Source organism: Microtus oregoni, unplaced genomic scaffold (genome assembly GCF_018167655.1).
Source record: "Microtus oregoni isolate MIOR12 unplaced genomic scaffold, Mior012 000048F_ref0000485, whole genome shotgun sequence".
Taxonomy (NCBI): domain Eukaryota; kingdom Metazoa; phylum Chordata; class Mammalia; order Rodentia; family Cricetidae; genus Microtus; species Microtus oregoni.
This window is the reverse complement of record NW_024543222.1, coordinates 15,937,503-15,957,907: the sequence shown is the minus strand read 5'-3', so window position 1 is coordinate 15,957,907 and position 20,405 is coordinate 15,937,503. Positions and strand designations below refer to the sequence as shown.

The 20,405-nt window shown below is 43.0% G+C and overlaps 1 protein-coding gene across 1 annotated transcript in view; it reads right to left on the bottom strand.

Annotated features, from left to right (window-relative positions):
- Nucleotides 1-20,405, bottom strand: part of Nsf (N-ethylmaleimide sensitive factor, vesicle fusing ATPase) — a 134,694-nt gene that overhangs the window by 32,201 nt on the left and 82,088 nt on the right. Inside the window, exons 10-15 of the mRNA XM_041635920.1 lie at nucleotides 18,869-19,034; nucleotides 18,167-18,241; nucleotides 17,511-17,698; nucleotides 7,297-7,392; nucleotides 5,218-5,374; nucleotides 3,296-3,429 (exon numbers count right to left, since the gene is read on the bottom strand). Of these exons, the coding sequence (XP_041491854.1) occupies nucleotides 3,296-3,429; nucleotides 5,218-5,374; nucleotides 7,297-7,392; nucleotides 17,511-17,698; nucleotides 18,167-18,241; nucleotides 18,869-19,034 (816 nt within the window). The remainder of the gene's footprint in view (nucleotides 1-3,295; nucleotides 3,430-5,217; nucleotides 5,375-7,296; nucleotides 7,393-17,510; nucleotides 17,699-18,166; nucleotides 18,242-18,868; nucleotides 19,035-20,405) is intronic.

The following is a 20,405-nucleotide window of genomic DNA, read 5'->3' as shown; positions in this document are numbered from 1 at the left end:
ACTGAGTGCTGGGACTGAGGTATGTGCTAGCATGCTCCAAAGAAGCATCACCTTCATACATGAAAAGATAAAAGGCTGAAAGGCTTTTAGAGAAAATAATTTACTAAAGGTGACAGAGACCTTAGTAAGTGTGGCAGAGACGGGATTCAAATTCAGGTGTATTTGAATCAAAACCCAAGTATTTAGTCACATGATGTTAATCAACCTAAGAAAAATCTAACAAAAATGTGGGGCAATGATTCCTCTAGCTTGATAATTCTATAGAATAATATATATACATATATATATGCGTATATATGTATGTGTGTGTATGTATGTATGTATACACACACACACACACACACACACACACACACACACACACACAGAGTTTTGTTTTGTTTTTCAAGACAAGGTTTCTCTATGTCCCGGCAGTCCTGGAACTTGCTCTATAGACAAGACTGGCCTAGAAGTCACAGAGATCCATCAACCTCTGCCTCCCGGGTGCTGGGATTAAAGGCGTGGGTACCACCACCCAGGTAGAATATTATTTCTAACTGTGAAAAAAAAAAACTTGAAAACAACCCAAACAAAAACTATTTAAAAAATATTTTTATTCCTTTTAAATTCTGTGTATGTGCCTGGGTACGTGAGTGCAGGTGCCTGTAGTGGCCAGAAGTATCCGGTCCCCTTAAAACTAAGGCCAGGGTTACAGTGGTTGTGAGCCGCCCGATGTGGGTGCTGGGAACTGAACTCAGGTCCTTTGCAGTAGGCTGTTTTCACTTCCCAGAGGGAACTGTGTAAATGGGTACTAATCAGTTAATAATACTCAGATTAGCTGCAATTATGCTTCATTTATTTATGATTTCCTTTTTTTTTTGAGATAAAGTCTCACTCTATAGACCAGGCTGGCCCCCAATTCACAGAGATTTACCTGCCTCTGCCTCCTAAGTGTTGGGATTGAAGGTGCGCGTCACAACATCTTGAGTTTCAAGTGGTATGCCCAATGTGCTCTTCAGTACATTGTAACTGCACACACAGGTGCACACAAACATGTGTATGTATGTGCACAGCATTCTTAACAGAAAACTAAAGGATAAATTCAAATACAGATTATTTTACTTTTTTTAAAAATCTTTTTTCGAGACAGGATTTCTCTGTGTAACAGATCTGGCTTTCCCGGAACTTGCTTTGCAGACCAGGCTGGCCTCAAATTCACAAAGATTTGCCTGCTTCTGCCTCCCAAGTATTGGGATTAAAGGTATATTTTACTTTTTTAATCTGTTATCGTTGTACTTTCTATTTATTTATTTTAAGAAACTATTTTTTCTCATTTTACATATCAGTCCCAGTTCCCACTCCCTTTCCTCCTCCCACTCCCTCCACCTCCCCTCCCCATTATTTTTGTTACTAAGAAAAGCTATATGGAGAGAGGATACTTAAAAGGAAAGAAATGCTTTTTTTCAGAATAAAACAGTACAAATTATCTGTGGTCTGAAAAGAATGTTAAAAGACCCCGTTCCCATCCTTGCACTGAAATTGTGGGGCCGGCGGGGGGGGGGAGGCAACTAGAAGGACTGAAGAACGACGTGTTCACGCTTCATCTTCAGAATCAACCTGGGAGACCTGGAGTACTGAAACCGGTTTGAGGCCTCAGGCATTAGTCAGGCAGCCATTAGGTAACAAGAAGGAAAGTGCTGGCAAAGTCTCACAATATTCCTGGCATGTTTCTAGGACATCTATGCTCCATTATTTTCCCTGTTATGAAGTTTTGTTACAGAAAATAATATTTCCCCCCTCCAAGGAAAACAAAACGTCTAATGTAGATTTATTTATTATTCTGTCAATGCAGTTTTTTGGGTTTTTTTTTTTTTGTAATTTGAAGAGCAGGTGGATGATCCAGACACGGAATCATGAATCAGAACGATCTTGAAGAAGCTCATACAGGCTCTTTAGCTTTATATTCCTTAGCTTTCTGCTCATCTAAAACTCTACCTTGAAAGGCTTCAGCAATTTAAAGATTAAATCATAAGTTATTAAGTCATTAATTTAACCATTTAAGCCTCTAAAATCGGCACATAGTACCATCCCCCCCTCAAGTCAATTTGCAAGAGATTAAAATAATAAAAATGATACTATCTCACACTCACAAGGTAGCTTTGATCTGCAGAAGCCTGAAGTACTTTTAAACTTTATAGAACAACAAGGGCCATCCACCCACATCTTGGGCAGCAGCTGGAAAGCAATGGAGTCAGCTGCCATCTGCACAGGCTACTGATTTTGAACAAGCACAGAAGTGGTTTAAGGCAATGCAGATACAACCAGTTTTACCCTGGGCGCCAAGTTCAGTGACTACACATTCCAAGGGTCACTTCAAGTCTCAACACAAGTAGCTTAAGGGTCACCTTTAGAGGGAAAACACTAGCTTGGGGGGCAGTCTGGAGAAAGAGTTCAAGTGTAAATATTTGGCCGCCATGTGCTCATCCAAACAAAACAGAACAACAACCAAAAGTATGCAAAATTTTTAGAGTATCAACATCAACACAGGCTACCAAGTGAAAAGAGACAAGATTTTTCTGTATAGCCCTGGCTGTCCTGGAACTCACTCTGTAGACCAGGCTGGCCTCGAACTCACAGTGATCCACCTGCCTCTGCCTCCAAGTGCTGGGGTTAAAGGTGTGCGCCAAAACCGCAGCTGCTATTCCAGAGGTCTTACACGGTTCTTGCCTGGATGCAGGTGAGCTAGACCAGATGATCCTAATTCTACCGTGTCTCTCTAAGTCCACTAACAGCTCAGAGTGCAGATTCAGAAAGTGGCTTGGAGAAGGGTGAGAAGGGATTCTGCTGAGAAGCGTGGTCTTCTTTCCCATGTCATACACAACTGTCCTATGCAGGGCTTTTTGGGAAAAACTTCGACAGGCATTTTAATCTCTGTTCGTTTCAAAACTACGGTCAACTCTCAACAGTTTGGCTTTGTATGCTGATAAAGAACTAAAACAACAAAACATAAAAGAATTTATTCCTCTCTGCCCGACCATCTGAAATGATTTTTCTTTATCGAATTTAGATAGACAAGAGGTGAATATTAATGTTGATATGTACTAAGACAGTAAAATCTGGAAGGCTAAAAGGCACGATAAAGTTTTAGGATCTGAGCAGTCACCGTCCACTCTCAAGTTCTGCTGACAGGCCTGTTTGAGGTCGGAGCTGCTTCAGCTTTGTACCCATGTGTGTATAAGTACATGTATGTGTGTGTGCACAAATGCACACACTCACCTGAGACTAGAAATTAAAACGAAAATCAAAATCTTGATACCTTCTTCATGGCCTGACACTTGGCAGTCTCAGAAAAGCCAATCATCTTATCCGGGGAGCAGATCTTGATGAAGGGGAAGTTGGATTCCTCTGCAATCTTTGCAGCTAGGGCAGTCTTCCCGCTGTGAGGAGGGCCTGCATAAAGAGACAGGTGGGGGAAAAAAGCCAACCTAAGCACAGGGCATCAAACAAGTTGAAACTTTTATCCACAGGCTCTGAGGTCTCAACTAGTTGCTCATTAACATTTCCTGACAGTTTCACAGCAGACATGTTTCCTTTTATTTATTAGCAACTACACTTAATGAACTGATTAGCATTTCTCCAAAGTATGGTGAAACGCATGCCTTCCCGCTTCCTCACAGTCCCTTAATCTTCCAACCTTCTGACTAAGCAAGAACACAAGGATTTTGCTTCTGAAAAGAAGAAAATGTATCCAGATGCCTATCAGGACGTGACTTATTAGTTGTATCAAATCTTTTTTTCTCTTGGAAACAAGAATGCAGTTTTCTTGGGAGGTGACACGGGAGCAGGGGAACACTGCTTTATTAGATGGCTAGAAGGCTGAACTCATTCATGCTCACGGAGGCAACCAAACCCACAAAGTCACCTACATTTAGACCCCCTGCCCACACACCGGAAGACAGGTCCCTCCTTCTGTCCTAGCCAATCAATCCTTCCTTGCCATCCTCTCTGGAATGGGACATTAGTGACAGCCCCTCGCTCTCCTGCCACATTTCCAATGGCATTTAAATATGTTTTTGCAGATCTGAAAACGCAATAAATAAACCCAAACCCTCTTTCCAGACTTCATACTCAACATTACCCCTTCATTCATCTTTAAAGGGGAACTTCCCTACGATCTCCCTGCCTGCTTGACCTTTTGTCTTGCTCCCACTCTCCCCCAGCTGTAAGGCCTCCACCCACGTTGGTCAGAGTCCGACCAAAGTCACTGAACTCCACACAGGTATGTTTCTGGCCTGTTAGGAGCATTCAATACAACGCCTCTGTCCTGAAATGCCTTTTTTGGCTTCCTGACAGCACGCCCTCTCCCTTCCTCCTCCTCTCCATTATTCTTGCCTAGCCTCCCTTGTCATTTTTTCCTGCTCTATTTAGTCCTGAACAGTTAACAAGTCTCAGATAAAAGTTCCAGGCCCTGTCTGCATCTCATGCACACCCTTTCTTTAAAGGACTGTCTCCACTCCTGTGACTACAGGGGCAGATCTTGAGCTAGGACGGCCACACTGCACCCGTGAGCTCAGACCTGTACGTCAAATGAGCTAGTCAACACTGCCAATCAGGTTATCCTACAGGAACCTGGACTCTAGCTGCTCAAAAGTGAGTTAGCGATCTTTCTTCCTAAAACCTGCCTCTTGGCAGGCTGGGGGGGCATGTTGGACACTTTGCTCATACTTATTTATCTTTTTATTTTTTGGTTTTTCAAGACAGGGTTTCTCTGAGTAGCACTGGCTGTCCTGGAACTAGCTCTTGTAGACCAGGCTGGCCTCGAACTCCCAGAGATCCGCCTGCCTCTGCCTCCCGAGTGTTGGGATTAAAGGTGTGCACCACCACTGCCCTGCAGGATTTCTTTACAAGTCTTCTCTATGACAAGACTGGTGCTCGTCTGTATTTGTATCCACATCACAAGTTCCTCCACTGAGCTACACAGTATCAATCTATTAAGTACTACAGAAATACACCCCTGGAAGAAAACTAGATGCTGTCATTTGTCGGTGACATTCTTCTCCCCTATTTCAATCTGTCCCAATATCGGCACATAGGCTGGGATAGATTTTGCTAATCATGAACAAAGTTTAGAACTGAAATCTATTTACCTTTCCGAAAACTACCAAATAGCTTTTGAAAACAAATGCTGTCTTTTCTGTATTTTTTTAAACTTTAAGGCCGTCACGCCATTCCTCTTACCTTCCAGAAGGACGCTGACCAGCGGTGTACGGTCACTGTTTTTAGTTTGCTGGACCAGCAGTTCTCCATCATCCAGGACACGAGTCACAGGGTCACCCCACTTGATGATTCCATTCATAATGTAACTTGCATAATCCTCTTGGTTTGTGCCAAATGCCTATTGAGTCAAGGGCAGTTTAAAGCATTTTAGTCACTGGTATTGAAACCAAACTATCTGATCTTTCTGTCTCTGTAACTGTGCTGTTTGGGTCACACAACCCATTCCTTGCCATGTCCTCTTGAAAGACATTTTGGATTAAATGATTTCTGACGAAGAAACAAAAAGCTATCTCATCCCCCAAGGCATTGGATAAAAACTGGTAATAAAATCAGGTCTAAGCCCATGGAGACTTTGGAGAAGAACCAAGCTGAGGGCTGAGATTGAGCACAATGGCAGGAGTTCAGGTAGCCCATGCAAATCCCTCTGCACTGTGGAGGCAAAGGCAGGCGGATCTCTGAGTTCGAGGCCAGCCTGGTCTACAAGAGTGAGTTCCAGGAAAGCCAGGGCTACAAAGAGAAACTCTGGCTTGAAAGGCCAAAAATAAAATTAAATTAAAAATCAGAAAGATTAGTACAGTTCTGTATACCCGAGATTCATTTAAGAATGACGAGAAAAAGCTCCAAAAAATATACATGTATGAAGAGATGACAATGTAACCCATCATGCTCTTTTTTTAAATGATTTATTTATTTATTCATTTATTTATTATGTATACAGTGTTCTGCCTGGATGTATGCCTGCAGGCCAGAAGAGGGCATCAGATCTCATTATAGATGCTTGTGAGCCACCATGTGTGCTGGGAATTGAACTCAGGATCTCTGGGAAAGCAGGCAGAGATCTCCCCTGAGCCATCTCTCCAGCCCAACCCATTATTTTCTATGATAAAGAAAAAAAATTTGCCAGAAAAAAAATAAAGAAAAAATTGGTGGTGGGGCGTACCTTTAATCCCAGCACTCAGGAGGTAGAGGCAGGCGGGTCTCTGAGTTCAAGGCCAGTCTAGTCTACAAAGTGAGTTCCAGGACAGCCAGGGCTATACAGTGAAACTCTTCTTGAAAAAACAAAAATTTCAAAGGGACAAAAACCTAGCTACACAATACTTGTGTATACACACACACACACACACACACACACACACACACAATGCCCTAGGCTTTTCAGCAGTTTTTATTGGGTTCTAGACAATGGTGACTCAAATGTTAGTGGCTGGTTATTTTCTAGAATAATAAGTTAAACGTAACAATACATTTTCCCGTTCTAATCATGACTGATTCCAGTGCATTTTAAGACAATCTAGCATTTGTCCCCAAAGGTATCTAGGATGGTTAAGAATCTTAGAAACTACAGCAACTGGGGGGGGGGGGGGTGTTGAGCACAAATTGGGATTTTCTGGAGATGTGGGGAGGCAGGGAGTGAGAAAGGGCAAGATATGAGTATGCATTTTCTCTTCTTTTCTTTGTCAAATTTCATTTTATTATTTATTCATGTGTAAGTGTGCATGTGTCTGTGTGTACACATGTGTGAGCGTGTGTGCGAATGCCATGTGTATGCAGTGCCCCTGGAGCCAGAGAGGGCATCGGATCCCCTGGCCCTGGATTACAGTTGTGAGCTGCCTGACAGGCGCTGGGAACTGACTTGGGTTCCCTGTAAGAGCAGCGCACACTTCACTGTCGAGCCATCGTCTCGATTCCCGAGGGTTTGTTCTCAATGTCATGGGAGCTGACATGGAAAGGAAGGACTGAAATTAAGTTGCTGTAGCTTGAGGTTATGTAAAAACCTGAAAGACTACTAAGTTCTATGAAGAACCAAGAAATAAAAAATCTCAAAGCCAAATGGGCGACCTTGTAAGACAGTAAGATCTCTTACAGAAAGGACTGGTCGAAGGCCGAGCCATCAGTATTCCACTGGGGACTATGGTAAGATCTCTCAGGGTGTAAAGAAAGCCATGGGGACCAACAGGTCCTGAAGCACAAGGCAGAAGGGCACTTTCCCTCTTCCATAGTAGCAGTCATCACGCTACATGCACACTCATGCACACTCACCGGTTTGATGTCATTCTCCAAAGAAGCCAGGAAGTCTCCTCTTGTCACCTGCAGACTCTCTGCTTTCTCCATGTCTACTTCCACTTTAGTACTGGCCTGAGAATAAATAAAACAAAAGAATTTAGAAAACTTAGCAGTATCCCCAGCCTAAGAACAGAAGAGTTAAAAGAATATTGTCACATATTAAATTCTCAAATATCTGCAAATCATATATGCTAAAGGGATAGAGAGCTAGAATAAATACAGCTCCTAAAACCCGGTAACAAAAACTAGGTACCTGAACAGACATTTCCTCTAAGGAAGGAGACAAGGCATCTGACCGTGGACAAACGTCAGCCATCCTCTAGAGCCTTCCTAGATGTTGTGAATGCCCAGGAGGAGCACATGAAAAGATGGCCGGCACCGCTCATTCTTAAAGAACTACACAAAGTGAAGTGTGGTGCATGCCAGCAGTCAGGAGGCTAAGGCAAGAAGGTGGCAAGTTCAAGGCCGGTATGGGATATATACCAGTACCCTGTTTTCAAACCCCCACATAACAAAAACACAATGAAATTTCACCTTATGAAAAGGCAGCTATGACTACAAAAACCCCAACCAAACAAAACAAGTCAGAAAATAAATGATGGCAAGGGTTTGGAGAAACTAGAGCCCTTGGGTGTTGATAGGAATGTAAAACACAAAAGCTCCTCACACAAATAAAACCAGGACTGAGGCAGAGGCAGGTGGATCTCTGTGAGTTCGAGGCCAGCCTGTTCTACAGAGCGAGTTCCAGCACAGCCAGGGCCGCACAGAGAAACCCTGTCTCAGGTGAAAAAAGGAAGGAAAACTGAGACTGCCTCATGATCCAACCACATCTCCTTGGATGGACACCCGGAGAGCAGAAACTGGGTCTTTGGCATTTTACAGCCATGTTCACAAGAGCATGGAGCGGGGCAGTGGAGATGAGGAAACAGCCCAGATGTTCACCAACACATGTACAGATAAGCAGACATGGTAAGGACACCCATGGAGTACGATTCAGCCTTAGAAAGAAGGGAATGAGCACCATACCACTCAAATGACCTTGAAGACACTGTGTTGATGGAGACAACCCATTCACAAACAGACAAACACTGTGTCATTCCACTTGAATTACATAGTTAGAGTACCCAAGGTCCTACAGAAAGTGGAACCGTGGTTACCCTGTGTTGGGAGATGAGAATAGAGAATTACTTTTTAAAAAATAGATACAAAGCTTCAGACTTACAAGATGAAAAGAGTTCTGAATATAGGTGGTAGTGACGGCTGTACATTATTAATGTATTTAATATCACTAAAATGTGCGATTAAACAGCTAAGGTTACATCTATTTTAACACAAGAAAATACTGAGGGACAATGATGCCCAGCCTTGGCTGCACATTAGGATGCCCCTGAGAGTCTTTGCAGACATGCAAATGCCAGCAGTCCCACCCTGTAGGACATTGAACAGTTCAGCGGAGGGCCCAGGCGTCTCTAGTTTTAGAAGGTTTTAGTGGCATTTCAATTGTATTTTAATAAAGCCTGCCTAAAGATCTGAGAGTAAAACAGTCCTACTGGTCAGCCTCACAGACCAGGTTATGGTAACACACACCTTTAATCCCAGTAACCACAATGACACACACTTTTAATCCCGGCAGCCACACTAGTTGCCATAGAAATCAGGTGGTGTATGTCTTTAATCCCAGTCCTAGAGAGAAATATAAGTCAGGGGAGACAGCTCTCAGACACAGTCTCATTCTGAGATTCTAGGAGGCAGCATCACCATTTCAGACTGAGGTCAAAGTAAGAGCCAGTGGCTAGCTGTTTTGCTTTTCAGATCTTCAGATTGAACCTCAACTTCTCTCCCTTAATTTTTATTAATCATGCTTCAGAAGGTACCACAGATGACTCTGGTCCGAGCTGACTTTAAGAACCATGAGTTACCAGGAGACTGATTTGTACTGAAGAACCTACGTGCCAGCCCCAAGTACTCTGCTCCCTGCACCTGGAGCTGACACTTGCACATCTGGAGACGCATCAAGGTCTCTCTCAGCACTCGGAGCTGCCTGGACCTGATGAGTGATTAAGATAGCAGCACATTTTTCTAATGTGACTGGGCGCACTCCCAATAGCACAAAGCAAGAGAATTTCATTTTTAAATCAATATCATCGCTTTTTTAAAATGGCATCTTAAAAAAACAGTGACTAGAAAAGAAAACTATGTTAGGCACATATCAGCCTCCCATTGATATTATAAAATATGAGTCATGTTCCTTTAGGAACAGACTCTCTCCCTCTCTCTCTCTCTCTCTCTCTCTCTCTCTCTCTCTCTCTCTCTCACACACACACACACACACACACACAATAGACATTTAAAAAGAAAAACTCAGCCTTGAGGGATAAAAAGAATTATGTTAGGAAACTGGATCAAGAAGGCAAACAGAACACATGTATTTATTTACTTTTCTGCTCCAAATCCCAACAAGTGACAGTCGCAAGAAAGATGAAAATGCAAGGAAAATCTGCCACTCACCTACACAGTCTCAGAAGCAGAGGATGGACACACTAGAAGGGGAGGGGAAATTTCCCACAGCTGGAGAAAGGTGTGTCTTTGCAGTTCAATGAGTGCTGATCGGGATCAATAGAAAGAGATCCAGCCTGTCTAGACACAGGGCAAACCCACTGAACATCAAAGAAAAAGACCAAGTCCCAGAGCCTTTCTGAGAAACAAAAACAAGCCTGCAACCTGGAATAGAACCGATGTGGTGGTTCTCGCTGGCAATAGCAGGAGACAATGAAACCAGTATCCACAAACACAACTAGATGGACCTTCTAGAAACGGCTCTCTTACTGGATAGGGAGACAGACGGACACTGTTCCGACAGCATTCTGAAACAGTCACAGCCAGAAAGAATTTAATGTTAAATAGATTACTACCTCATTCACTCATATGTATCGAGTCCCCAAGAAACTAAAACCAAAGCATGAAATCTAATGTGCAAGTGCTCTGGCCCTGTGGTTTGTGCAGGCTAGCCTCAGACTCCTGGCCCGGAGTGGACTTCCTGTTACCATTTTCCACAGGAGTTCACTTCCATGCCCAGCCTAGCCATCTTTTATGTGGTAGTGTTCTAGACTACTATACATCCGTCCAAAATAATGTAGGGACATCAGAAGTACTGATATGCACTGTTTTCCAAACACTGGAAAATGAAAAATAACACTCTCAGTACAATTAAACGTATGCCCTTCTATATAGTAAGTGTGTCTATGAGTGTGCAGCAAAGGTGGATCCCGAACGCTGGCTAGCTCCAGAGAGCAGAAGGGAACGGAGGGCTGGCTAGCTCCAGAGAGCAGAAGGGAACGGAGGGCTGGCTAGCTCCAGAGAGCAGAAGGGAACGGAGGGCTGGCTAGCTCCAGAGAGCAGAAGGGAACGGAGGGCTGTTGGAGCTTTCGGTTTGGAATGCTGAAATCCTAAACAAGACAAGGGTCCTGGAGGGAGGGCATGTGTAGGAGGAAGAATTCCCATCTCCAAGCGAGAAGCTGGAGGGCGGGCTTGCTTTTCTAACGTTAAGGCCCCTTGGATGATATCTCAGTTTTCCCTAAAGGCAGTACCTACAGGGACCTAGCAACTAAAGAGACCGAGGCAGGAGGCTCTGGAGTTTGAGGCCAGCCTGATCTACTGAGACATTGCCTAAAAATACAAACACAAGTGGTTCCCAGAGGCCTTGGGTGTGAGGGGATGGAGAAGGTGGTTCTCATGGATAGCATACTAGTGCTTATTTCAAAACTGCTGGTACAGAGATTCTGAATGGTCCCCAAACCAAGAAGTGCATGAGTATGCCAGCGACCCCAACCCTCTCATTGTACACTGCATAAATGTACCAAAATTAGCCTATAAACATGATTTTGTTATATGTCACATATATAATTTAAGCCAGACATTGTAGTTTATATGTGCAGTGCCAGCACTCAGGAGCCTGGGGCAGGAGGAGAGAGCTCTAGGTTGGGTCGGCCTGGACTACACAGTGAAGACAGATAGGACGGGACACTGTGTCAAAAACAACAGATTATAAGTGAATTAAAATGGCAAGGAGTAAGGGGAGGAGATAAAATTGTCTTTAGGCACTGCAGGAATTTTTAAAGTTATCTAACTGTAAATAATATTCTAGTGCCAACTTATTTCTGCTTGTTCATTAAAATAAGCGCAGTGTTTCCTAGCTAATGCCTACTATTTTATCAATATCAACACAACTTTATTCCTAAAACTCTACGATTCTAAACTTCTACTCATTCAAAAAACCTTTTTTCCCCTTCTGGTTGCATTAATAAGCTATGTTCTGCATTTTATTCGTGTCGGCTAATCAATACAGAAGCAGTAACACCTTCCAGCTTAGACACAAACTCATAAGCTCGTATTTCAACACCAGCAAATATCAAGTGGTCACCCTTACGCTTCGTAACCTTCTAAACCTGACCTTTCCAGGCTCTTATCGTTCCTCCGAAATTAAGGGAAGAATGGCTTTAGTCAGCCAAAGGTCTACGGAAGGAAGAACACCGAAGCTCACAAGCGCAGCCCGGGGAGTTGCTCCAGCTGGACCTCGCCTATCAGTCCTTTCAGCAGATCCGACAAGAAATCCGGGTTAGGAGTCTTCTCCAGCTGAAGCAGAAACCCCTCTCAACAGCCAGATGTCATGTGAGGGTGAGCTGAGCAAGAACACGCATTCAAGTACAATGACACAAACACAGGCAGTTCAGGACGTCCTGCTTGTTTCAGGGAACCTAAAACTACTGCCCACCGGGAAGGTTTGTCTAGTCGGCCACGCTCAATCTTTGCTTTGGCCCAAATGTTTTGAAAAGGACGTAGAAATAAAATTTGATTTTTGTGCCCTGAAGACTTGAATATCATAATAAACTACTGAATGCTATAGGTGTTTTAAAATTATAAACAACTTTTAAATTTCATTTCTTAAATTTATTATTAGTGAGCCAGTGGTGTGGTGGCTCACACCTTTAATTCCAGCACTTCAAAGGCAGAAGCTGGTGAATCTCTGGGTTTGAAGCCAACATGGTCTACAGAGTGAGTTCTACAACATCCAGGGCTATACAGAGAAGCCCTGTCTTTAATGAGAAAAAAGTGTACACACACACACACACAATTAGTGTGTGTGTGTGTGTAAGGTGTGTATGTGTGGGTGGGGCACACATGACACTATGTGCTTGTGGAGGTCAGAGGACAACTTACAGGAATTACTTCTCTCCTTCTACCAGGTAGATTCTGGGGTTAGAACTCAGGTTGTCAGGCTTGGCAGCAAGCACCTTCACCAACTCAGTCACCTCACTGGCCCCTTAATTTACACTGTTTATATCAAGGAGGAATAATGAAAACAAAACAGAATCATCATAGCTGGATGGATCTATATTATCCAGGCCCAATACTATATCCTCATACTGTCTAAACCTTTGGGAAAATGGGCTAAAGAGTTCCTGCTGCTGTGTAGGGAAATTATGAATATGGACAGAGTTTGGTTAAGAATACATATATTGGGCTGGCATGACAACCCAGCCAGTGAAGGTGTCTGATGTGCAGGCCTGAGGACCTTAACACTCTCTGGACCCACACCACACACAAAGCTGCAAGAGAGAAACAATTTCTGCAAGGCTGTCCATGACCTCCATACAAGTGCCCGGGTATGTGTGCATCCCACACCTCTCCTCTTCTTCTTCTTCTTCTTTTTGTTGTTCTCTCATAAACAGAAATAATAAATGACTTTTAAAAAGGATACATATGTAGGTTTACTTCCTTACAAAACATACATGGATGTGAGAAGACTCAGCAAGTAAAAGGTACTCACTGCCCAACTTCCTACCACACACACAAATAGATACATTTGATAAAAAGTTTAAAAACTACATGTACTATGTGCTCAGTGTTTAAGGGAACTGTGGGACTTCCAAGATGAATAAGATGTAGACTTAAAGGTTAGAATACCGACAAGGAACCTTTTTCTGTAAAATCCTTTACAGTTCACATAGAATTTGACTGCAAAATTAAGTTCTGCCATGATAGCATAAATATAGCCACAAATAAACGAAGTTAATGGACATAACTGTATTTTTGAAGTTTTATTCAGAAGAACTAGTGGTTGGCTGGGACTGGTCAAGTGTGGTCTAGCACCAATGACAGGATGCCCGTAAAGAGTGACAGCATTTAACCTATCCTGCTATTTGTGTCCCTGTGCCTCAGGAAACGTCCCCTTTACACACATCCTTCTGGAAAGTTCCTCCAGGAAGACTTCTCTCATCCCGTGAGTTGATCACATAAGAAGCCTCATCATTTCCTTTACCATGCATTATTCTTGCATTTTCTTTTGTTTGTTTGTTTGTTTGTTTTTGAGACAAGGTTTCTCTGTATAGCCTTGGCTGTCCTGTGATGTAGAATTTCCCTTTGTATGCTGTGAATTTTTTTTTGTTACCATTGGTTAATAAATAAAGCTTCTTTGGCCAACAGCAAGGTAGAATAGAGAAAGGAGGGAATTCCTTATGGAGTTTGCAAACCATTTGGACAAGAAACTGCTCCTGCCGGGACTGCTCAAAGTTATGCTGTATGAACTAGACATGCAGGACTCACAGAAAAATGACTGCTAAATTTATCTAAAGGTGAGACCGTCCTTCAAGGTTCCTGCTTCATAAGAGTCTGCCAGACATTCTGCAGGACACAGAAGAAAGTAACTGACAAACTGACAATACAGGCAGACCTGTCTTTGAAATTTCCTGCTTCATGGAAAAGTCTGATGAATACTATGGGCCTGTAGGCTAAAGATGGATGTCCCAATGTTAAAGAAGAACTTTGGGTGACTATCCACTCAACAAGATGTCTCTATCAATTCTAGAGTTTTGGAAGTTACTTACAATGCATTTCCTGCTTACTTAGGTAATATTATATCCTTCTGAAGTCTTTAATGGAGTTAAAGAAAGATAGCTATAATCATAAAACTTTAGGCTCACAAAGATAGAATAGATGATAGAGTATTTTCCTTAATTTGCCAAATGTGAATGGACTAAACATTGTAACTATAATTCTTGTTTGATAACTGTTTTGTTGTATGTGATAACTGTTTTGTTGTATGTAATCTTGCTAATTTAAAGTTAAAACCATTCTTTTTAATAGACAGAAAAGGAGAGGTGATGTGGGATTCCCCTTTATAGGCTGTGAATGTGTTCTGTTACCATTGGTTAATGAATAAAGCTGCTTTGGCTTACAGCAGGGCAGAATAGAGTAAAGCGGGAATTCCAAGCAGAGAGAGGAGGAAAGAAAGTAGAGTCAGAGATGCCATGTAACTGCTGAAGGAGACAGATGCACCTTACGGTAAGCCCTGTGGTGATATATAGATTAATAGAAATGGGTTAATTCAAGATGTAAGAGTTAGCTAGAAATATGCATGAGCTAACTGACCAAGCAGTGTTTTAATTAATACAGTTTCTGTGTGACTATTTTGGGTCTGGGAGGCCGAGAAACAAACGAGCAATCTCTGCCTATAGTCCTGGAACTTGCTCTGTTGATCAGGTTGGCCTTGAACTCACGGAGATCCTCCTGCCTCTGCTTCCCAAAAGCTGAGATTAAAGGTGTGTGCCACTATTGCCTGGCATATTTTCTATTCTTGTATATGGATGTATGTTGATCAATAGTAGGACAATTAAATTCTTTGCAGTTAAAAAGTTTTAACTCCTTGTACAGCATATGGCATACAGCTGGTACTAAATAAACTTTTTCTTTTGATGGGGGTGTTAAAACAGAATCTTGCTATGTAATCCTGGCTGGCTTGGTATTTGGTCTGTACTTCGAGCAGGCCTTAAACTTAAGCAAATCTTTTGCTTTAGCCTCCAACTACAAGGACAAAAGCTCATAACCACCAAGTACAGAAAGTAATAAACCTATTTTTATTTACATTTTAAAATATTAGTGTGTATGTATGTATGTATGTGGGGGGGTGACAATCCGTGTGATCTTTGTGGACTTGGTTCTCTTCTGCCTTTACATGGGTCTGGTGATCAATTCAAGTCATAAGGTTTGCATGCTTCATGCCTTTCTCTCTGAGACCCACACCTGCCTGATAAACTATCTGGAGTCAAAGTCAGCTGGAGGAATCACACATGATATGTGACTACTTCAGGAAGTGTAGTGAGCCGGACAGGATCGCCATTACAAGATGGCGCAGACATCCTGTCTTGTTGGAAACAAACAACTCCATATTTGGCTATGCCTTTGAGAGCTGCGCGTCCCACCCCCCCTTCCCGCATGCTCGGTGGATGAGGATCCTTGAGCCTATCCTGATAAGGTCTGGTGTCAGCTGTTGGTGGCAGCCAATCACAGGGCGACCCGTGTGCCAATTCCCTATTTAAGCAGCTGCCTAAGAGCCCTCTACCCCTTCGCTTCATGCTGTCTCTCCCCTTAACTCCCTGCCCCTTCGCTTCATGCTCTCCCTGCCCTTCCCTTCCTGCCCCTTGTTTTCCTGACCCTCTTGTTTCATGCTCCCTATCAATCAAGGGCACTCCAGTAAAGCGTGTTCTGAGTGGAATCCTGATGTGGTGGTTGTTCTTCCTCGTCGGTCGAGAGGTCCGCCACAAGGAAGGAAGACAGTACAGCACTCTTGGAAGGGAAAATCAGAAAGGTTTAAGTGCTGGGCAGTGGTGGTGCACGCCTTTAATTCCAGCACTCGGGAGGCAGAGGCAGGTGGTTCGTGGATCACTCTGAGTTCAAGGCCAGCCTAGTCTACAGAGCTAGTTCCAGGACAGCTAGGGCCATTACACAGAGAACCCTGTCTCGAAAAAACAAAAAACAAACAAAAAAGACTGCACATACCAGGTAAACAAAGAGTGTAGAAGTTCATAGAAGAATAACAAAACGAAAACGAAACAGCAAGAATGGAAAGGCTAAAAACAAAATAAAGTTTGGTAGCCGGTAACTATTCAGTTTGGCCGAAATACGTAGAGATAAACTGGGGGAACATCTGGAGGGGCCAGTTAGTCCCAGGTGAGGGACTATGCCCTTGCTTTGCAGACATGGCTACCATGAAGGTAAAAGGATCTGAACCAGGACAGTTAGTGAAGAGGAAGTGGGCAGTGGCAACAGTAGTGGAAAAACACGGCTCTGGACAGACCCCTTGATGAGCAGGTGACCTGACAATAGGACGCAGGTGTGCAGCAGAGGTGACTCTGCAATCTTAACCTAGGGAGCTGGATAAAAAGAAACAGGAGCAGAAGGGAAAGTGGTTCGAGAATCTTCTCTCTGAGATCAGAGAAAACACCCAGGTGGTATTCCTACAGGCGAATCAGAAGGTCAGGAGAAAGGCACGAGACAGAAGACTGGGAGCTACGGAGTAACTGCAGCATGAGAAAGACCCAAGCGCACTTACCTAGCAAACCTTAACTAGCAAAATAACAGGACCCTGATACGTATTTTTACCACAGTATCTATGATGTGCCTGTACTACGCCAAGCATAGTGGAAGTTGCCTGTAATCCCAGCTACACAGGAATCTGAAGCAGGAGCATCACAAGCTCAAAGCTTGCCTCTGGTATGTGGCAAGCTCAAGGCCTGCCTGGGCAAATTAACAAGACCATAATAAAAAGGGCTGCAGCTCAGCGGTAGAGTGCTTGCAAAACATGCATTAAGGCCCCAAGTTCAACCCTTAGCAGCACACACACACACATCAGGAACTCATACATTCTACTAGTCCGTTTTTCTGACTCTGAGCCCCTCGAGGGAAAAGTTCAAGATTCACATCTTGGGTATCCAGCTCAAAACTTGAAAAATAGCAATTATTCAGTGTTCATTGCATGAGACAGCTCCTGGATGCGGAAGACTCAGCTTCTTTAACATATTTTAACTTAAGAGTGGACAAAGGTTCAAAACAACAACCTTCGGGATCTTCTGTCTGTCATTCGGTAGCAACTAAATAAACTGGTGGTCACCACTGGGCAGGCTGCCATTTGTCCTCCAGTGGACAACTAACCCTTGTCCCACCTTTCTTGACCCAAAAAGTGGGCATTACTCTTCTTGGCCTACGTGGTAAAGAGAGAAAGAATGGTGGGCACTCGTAGACCATAGGCCCCGCCCGCTCACTGAGTTTCCTGACATTGGCCTGTGTGGTAGAGAGAGAAAAAATGGTGGCAGGCACTCAGACCATAGGCTCCACCGCTCACTCAGTTTCCTGACCTTTATGTGTCTGTTCATGGCCGTGGACTGCGCTGCTCGCACCAGGCCTTCCAGCTCGGCACCACTGAAATTCTTCGTTTCCACGGCCAGTTCCTTGATGTCCACGTCCGCAGACAGCAGCTGGTGCCCTCTCATCCTGGCTGTGTGGATGTGAAGGATCTGTAGTCGGCCCTTCTCATCTGGCAAGCCTGAGGAAACAAAAGCAGACACTTTCCTGGTCTTCGGGTTCATCAGAAAGTACGGCTGCAATCCTAATGCTTTTCTCCCGGGTAATCTGACAGTGAGCATTATTAATATGCTGTTGCTCTCATTAATGAACTCTGAAACCGCAGGTGCATGCTACACACCCCCTCCCACACACCACACACCATCCATATGCACACACATCACACACACATACACACATGCATACATAACACACTACACACACCACACAACACACTACACACACCACACATAACACACTACAGACATGTATACAGGCTCTCACACACACACCCACACCACACATATACACATACCACACACACATACACGCATGTACACACACTGCACAAAAACACATGCACACACACCACATGCAAGCACACACACACACATACATGTACACACACATACACACGCATGCATCCACACCAGTGATCTACATTACTTACCTATCTCCATTTTAACTTCCAGTCTTCCAGGTCGAAGGAGAGCCTCATCTATCAAATCTGGTCTATTGGTCATTCCTGAATGTGGATATTAAGAACAGTGAGTAATTAATCATAATTAATGTAAAATAAAATGTACTTAAGTATAGGTAAAAATAGTCACTTCCCAGCTGGACAGTGGTGGTGCACACCTTTAATTCCAGTACTCAGGAGGCGGAGGCAGGCAGATCTATGAGTTTGAGGCCAGCCTGGTCTACAGTCAGTTCTGGGACAGCCAGGGCTACACAGAGAAACTCTGTCTCGAACACCCCCCGAAAAGTAACTCCCCTAAGAACATTTTCTAAAAGTCAAACACAAACAACACTAAACCAAAAACATTTATTTTTTTATCTAGTAGGAAATATTGCAAGACTTTGTAATGAAATATGCATTTAAAAAGAGAAGTCTTTTATAAGATTCAGCGAGAGCAAGTAAAGTGGCTAAAAGGAGAGAGGGTTACGGCCTCTCCAGCTCGCAGGTCTCCCCTCCTATAAGCGATGGTTTCAATGTCCGTAAAGCAGTAATGTTTTCCCTCCTAAAAAGCATCTTAAGCGGCAGCTCCGAATGTACAACAGTTCAAGCTCTCTAGGAGAGCAGTGCAGCCCCAAGTCCAGCTGGGCAAGCCAGAAGGTAATGTGCAGGTGTCGTCCTTTACTCCAGACATACCAATGACGAGGATGTTGTTCAGCTGCTCAACGCCATCAATCTTGGACAGCAGCTGGTTGACCACAGTGTCATGAACGCCTGTGCTACCAGCCATGCTCCCTCTCTGCTTGCAGATGGCATCGATTTCGTCAAAGATGATGATATGCAAGCCACTGTTAGCACCAAGCTATGAAGGAAGGATATTATATTAAAGGTCACAATCTAATGCATTATTAAACAAACTAATCAAGAAACACAAACAAAGCACTCTACAGGTTGATTTTTCTGCATTTTGGCTAATAAATATAAATGAGTATAAATTAAATCATGGTTGTTGCCCCCTCAAAGGTGTTGGAATTGCAAAACAGCTAATAATTCATTAGCTTAAATTAACATGGGCTTTCTAGAATTTATACTTAGTAATTAAGCCTCCTATGAGGGACCAGAGAGAACATGCTAGAAAACATCTTGCTACTTTAACTGACATATTGTAACTGCACGGTTATTATGGAGTGTGATGACATTTCAATGTGGCCTACAATGTGTAACGATCGGGTCAAGATAACTGACATAGCCACCAGTTCAAACATGCAACGCTTCTTCATTTGGGAGGCAATCAAAATCCTCTCTACTATTTTGAAAGATAGAATTAATTGACATCAATGATGATTCTTTTACTTTCTATGTTTAACACTAAAAGAAAAACCAAGAATAACAAAACAGAAGAGAATGGACATAATCTAAACGTGAAAAAATATATATATATATATAAATAATATAAATTAAGTGATAAGCATGGTGAACCAAAGGATTAGATATGGTTAGAATTTATCAATTTCTGATTAAAAAAATACAGCCCCTGTTTTGGGGCAGGAGATGTGTGTTTTGTTTGAGACAGGTCTCTCTATGAATCGCTGGCTAGCCTGGAGCATTGATTCACCCGCCTTTGCCTCTGTACATCCAGCCTGTAAAAATCCAGTATTTCAAGAGGCTTAAGGGGCCACTGAAATGGCTCAGCAGGTAAAGGCTGACCCAAATCCAATCCCTGGGACCCTCACAGTCTAAGAACTGATTCCCACGAATTTTCCTTTCACTTCCACACACATGCCGTGGTACATACATATCCATATTTATATACATACTTATACACACAAACATATATACATATACACATGTATACACACACATACACATACACACACACACACACACATAATTTTAAAAGGGGTGAGTGATGGCTCAAGCCCAAGGGCCCAATTAGAGCCTGAAACCTCTATGACGAAATGCTGGTTCCCAAATGGAAGACCCTTCCTCTCATATACATGCACACAAACACACACAAAATAATTATAATAAATTAAATTAAGAGATGCATGTTTACCTTACAAAATGTGTTAACTTAGCAAAAGTTGTAAAACAATTAAAGATAAAGTTAGAAACTACTCTTATCACCTAAAGATAAATGCTATTAATGTTGTAACATTTCTATTTTTTTTTTAGACTTACAGTTATTTATGGTTTGGTGCGTGTGTGTGTGTGTGTGTATGCTTTTTCTCTT